The 5,000-nt window shown below is 47.7% G+C and overlaps 1 protein-coding gene across 1 annotated transcript; it reads right to left on the bottom strand.

The window, feature by feature from the left end:
• Positions 1-621: 621 nt before the first annotated feature.
• Positions 622-4,682, bottom strand: adrb1 (adrenoceptor beta 1; the record flags this gene model as incomplete). Its single annotated transcript, XM_079492307.1, has 3 exons — positions 622-1,162; positions 2,156-2,446; positions 4,369-4,682. The coding sequence occupies 3 exons, from the start codon at positions 4,680-4,682 to the stop codon at positions 622-624; spliced, it is 1,146 nt and encodes a 381-aa protein (XP_079348433.1).
• Between the last annotated feature and the right edge of the window lie 318 nt (positions 4,683-5,000).

The following is a 5,000-nucleotide window of genomic DNA, read 5'->3' as shown; positions in this document are numbered from 1 at the left end:
CTATACATGTAGCATCATGACTATTTAAAAAAAAGAATGAATCAGAATTTGAAGGTTTTCCGAAACCTTAGGTCAGGCCCTAGAAGACGTTCCCAGATTCAGCCTCAGGCATCAATGGGTTAGGAAGTATGCAGGTGCGTTGTCTATCTGTGTTGTTGCATGGCAGCGTCACACTGCCACCTAGCTACCTGGCATGCACACAAAGGCGTTTTCAATCACTTTTTCACTCAGAAGTTTCAGGGTTGGTCCTTGAAATTTAAACGTTTAAGAGTGGGGCTTGAGCCGATTAATCTCAAAGTGGCAATCCAGCATCCTTGGGGTTCCTCGAGGGGGTTCCAAATGGACCCATACAAGTCTGTAACTCTGAGAGTGTACAAATGGAACCAAATGGACCCTTTGCACACGCTCAGAGTTACATGAGGTCCTTGAAATAAAAAAGAGCCACTGCAACAATACAATAAGTCTTAAGCCCAAACCACAACGGCAAGGACTCCTTGGGACAAAACCGTTTGAAGGTCAACCACACCAATGCAACTCATTGCAGCTCAATGAATTGCATTGGTGTGGTTGACCTTAAAAAACGTCTTGTCCCGTCTCGACCCTTTGGTGTGGTTTGGGCGTTTACAGGTGTGACTCGGACGGTGACAGATTGCTGTTCAGGCTGTAGTCGCTGCTGTGGTTCAGCCCTTCGCAGTCCGACCACGTCCCCCCGCCTCCTCCTCCGGGCTCCTCCAGGCCCAGGGAGGTGCAGGTGTCGGTCCGGGCGAAAGCCCCGCCGCCACCTCCCCTGCCGGCACCAGGGCAGCGCGACAGGTCGCAGGTGCTGACCACCACGTGCAGCCGGTAGTCTGCCTGCCCGGACCCGCAGCACAGCAGCCGCTGGAAGGCCTTGCGGAAGTCCGGGCTGCGGCAGTAGATGATGGGGTTGAAGGCCGAGTTGACGTAGCCCAGCCAGTTGAGGGCCACGAACAGGTTCTTGTCCACCTGCTCGGCACGGAAGACGCGCACCACGTTGACGATGAAGAAGGGCAGCCAGCAGAGCGTGAAAGTGCCCATGATGATGCCCAGCGTCTTCAGCGCCTTCTGCTCCTTCAGGAAGAGGATCTTGGAGGGCCGCTTCTTGCATTTGGAGTCCACGCCGTTCGGGCTGGGGTGGTGGAACCTGCACGGCAACATGAAAGGAAGTACCAGTTTACTTGTGTGTTGTGTTTAAATCATGTGTTCTGGACTTCACTTGCATTTTTTGGAGAGTGGTGACTTTCCACTTCGTTTCAAAGTGGAGTAGAGTGACTGATGTACAGTCTGCCTTAAACATTACTCTTTTACCTGCTTTTTACTAACACTAACATTACAAGGCTGCTGTACTTTATACCTCATACTAAGCATTTAAAGTATGAGGTATAAAGTACAGCAGCATTGTGTTCATAAAACAGAAAGATTGGGTATTGGGTAAGACTGGCGTTATGTATCTTTCAGGACCTTTGACTGCTTCGTCTCAACCATTACTCTATGGCTCTGCTCTCAGCCACCACGGTGGATATTTTGACATTCCTTTTTTCTTTTCTTTTTAATGTTGCCACTACTGTTGGAGCAGCCATAAACTACACAGGTTCATCCCGATGTTCTGGGCATCTTTGTAATGTTAGTGTTAGTAAAAAGCAGGTAAAAGAGTAACGTTTGAGGCAGACTGTACATCAGTCACTCTACCATTCACCTTAGTAGAAGAGGTTTTTAAGAGGCAGGTTTACCCCGCAGTTATGTCGGCTCCGCCTACAGGAAATACGTAAGTTGCGACCATGAGACCCGTTTCTGAATTTGTCTATAGGAGTGGTTGCACCACTCAAAAAGGCAGGGTCCAACACTTTTTGTTTTGTTTTTCTTCTTACTATTTATTTGATCGGCCCAAAACATTGTGTTCATCTCAGTTCCCAGACGTTTTCGCCCCCGTCGCCCCTCCTGTCGGACATGGTTGGCACCCCAAATAATTGAAGAGATTTTTCAAAGGATTCTGTTATGATTGGGTATGCCTATCTATAAATAACATACTAAAAATGTCTGGAAAGGCATCATTTTCCAAGATGGCGTCCACGATCGGCTGGGTTGTTTAATTGGTTGATCGTCAATTAAAGTTCCATAACTGTTATGCAATACTGACCTGCCCTCGCACTTGTCGATCTTCATCATCTGCTTCTTGGCCTCACAGTAGACGCGCGCGTACACGAATATCATGACGACAAGCGGGATGTAGAAGGAGATGACGGAGGAGGAGATGGCGTACGCGCGGTTGGCAACGAAGTCGCAGCAGTGCGGGTCCCTGTAGCAGGCGGTGTCCTGGGGGTCCCGGGACCAGTGCATGAGGATGGGGAGGAAGGACACCAGGGCGCTGATGGCCCACACGCCACACACCACCACACGGGCCCGAAGCTTGGTCAGCAGGCTCTGGTAACTGCAAACAATGGGGTGTGTGGAAGAAAGAAGAACTTTGATTGTTTTTATACGTAACCCATTAAGACCTGATGAGGCCGATTCTAACCCCCAAAATGAGAGCCTGCTGTCTATGTATTTACTAATAGAGCCTGCCTGCTTGCTCAGTGGATGAATTGAATCTTGACCATCTTGATATTAGTGTCAGATCCTGTTTCTAGGTGAGACATGACCTTTGACCCGATCTAAATGTCTCAATAGAACAGCAGGGAGACATAATAACCCATTGTATAAGTTATAGGCTATATTGTATTAACTACCATCAGACTGGACTACCATACAGAAAGCATACTTTTATTCTTTACATTTTCACATTAAAAGCATAAAAAAACTATTTCACATTGAGGTGCACAGGTGGTCAGTCTGGGAATGATGTATCCTTACTCATAGTGGTGTAAAGTAACTATAAGTTCATGTACTCAAGCATAATTTTGATTTAGATTTTTTAATTATTTTTAACTTTCTTCAGTATTTACAATTTTCTATAGGCCTACTTTTACTAAATATTGTACTTTTATTCCACTAAATACATGAAAACTTTAGTTACTGCTTATTTTGGATTTTGGTTTTTACAAAACAAATTAACCTCTATATATATTTCGGATATTTGAGAAAAGCTCGCACTAGATCTGCTAATTTCAAGTTTTGAACTAGTCACTAGGGACATTCTGCACAATGAGTAGGCACTTTTAGTTGCGACTGAAGGTACAATGTGTGTCGGCCTGTCGGGCACTATATGGTGCCCAGGTCTCGTGACATCATGTGACATCATCAGGATGGAGATGTGGAGACCCTGATGTAGTAAAGCGACCTGCTGTCGCAGTTAAGCCCCTGATGTCATCAATATTGGCCAGCAACTCTACATCTGACCTCAAACCTCAAACCCTAAGATCTCCATACATGGATATATGTCAGAACCTGTTCTGACATTCCATATGTTGATCCTTCCCCATCCATCCTTCCTCTTCGATGTCTGCCGTTAACGAGGTGCATGCGTGCACGGGACCTCGCCCTTTAGGTCGCTTCTCGCCCTCAGGCGTCTTACTGGTATAAGTATACTTGGATGCCAATACTTTTGTACTTAAATATCCTACATTTTATAGCCACAGGACTTCTACTTGTAACAGAGTAGGCCTATATCTACATAATTGCAATATTGATGCCAAAACGGATGTACAGGTCAAGTGGACAATTGGCTATTTTGTAGCAATTGTAGAAATATTCGACCTTAGTTATCGAATGTTTATGTAATGATCATGTAGCCTACTTTCTTTTACTTGAGACCATATTTCAAATATTTTACTTTTAACATTTTGGACAAAATAGCCAATTTTACATCTAGGTGCCCAGATGTCCAAGGTGAGGTGCCCACTTGACCTGTTAGGCCTACTGCTAAAACATGTGAGTAGCCTACTTCTTCCATGAGTTCCATCAATGTTAATTGCTTCTAGGCTAATGATGTCTAATGATGTAGGCCAGTGACTCCCAAACGTTTTAGCTCAAGACCCAAAAGGGATGTTATTTGCGTTTGCGCAGGACCAAAAGGTGTAAACACAGATCTACAAGCTCACAACTGTATAGCTTCACACCGCTTCGTGAGCTTGTAGATCGGATATTTTCACTACTTCTTTGGTTCGTGATCGTGACCCCATGTCCTGGACTGCTGACCGAGTGTTTGGGAAGCAGTGCCTATATAGGGCAGGCTATATCTTTAAATGTCTCGATGAATTGAATACCCATGTGTGACCACAATGGAAACAAGCCCCTGGGGCTTTTTATGATATCCTTTTAGCAATCGTATGGTACTGTTATAGGAGGAATTTAATCAATCAACCAACCAACCAATCAATCAATCAATCACCTCACCACGCACTGACTGCTGACCTGAAGGGCGAAGTGATGGCCACGTAGCGGTCTATGGCGATCACGCACAGCGTCTCGATGCTGGCGGTCACGCACAGCACGTCCACGGAGATCCAGAACTCGCAGAAGAAGTCTCCGTAGAGCCAGGCGCCGCGCACCTCCAGCGCGGCGCCAAACGGCACCACCAGCACGCCCATGATCAGGTCGGCGCACGCCAGCGACATGATGAACACGTTGGTGAGCGTCTGGAGCCGCTGGGTGCGCGCGATCGCCGCGATCACCAGGATGTTCCCGAGGACGATGGTGGCGACGATCAGCGCCATCACCACGCTCATCCCCGCCGCCCACTGGTGCCCGGGCTCCGGCGCGGAGCCGGAGGAGCCCGCCGTAGCCCCGCCGCTGTCCGTGTCGTTCACCCCCGGCAGGCTGGATGCTGATGCGCCGCTGCTGTCGCCGATCATGTCCCCATCCATGCTTCTATTATGAGGAGCAGCAGCAGCAGCAGCCGGCGACGTCCCGGTTTGTCCCCCGGGAGTGTCCCCGTTCCAAGCTGTCTGTCCTCCCGCCGCCGAGTCCTCCCGACGAATGTCTGTGAAACATTTAAAAAAATAAATGTCCCGATTTTCAACCGACCACTGCCAAAAGACTGTCCC

The sequence above is a fragment of the Electrona antarctica genome (assembly GCF_951216825.1).
Source record: "Electrona antarctica genome assembly, chromosome: 22".
In the NCBI taxonomy this organism is placed as follows: Eukaryota; Metazoa; Chordata; class Actinopteri; order Myctophiformes; family Myctophidae; genus Electrona; species Electrona antarctica.
This window is presented reverse-complemented; position numbering and strand designations above follow the sequence as displayed.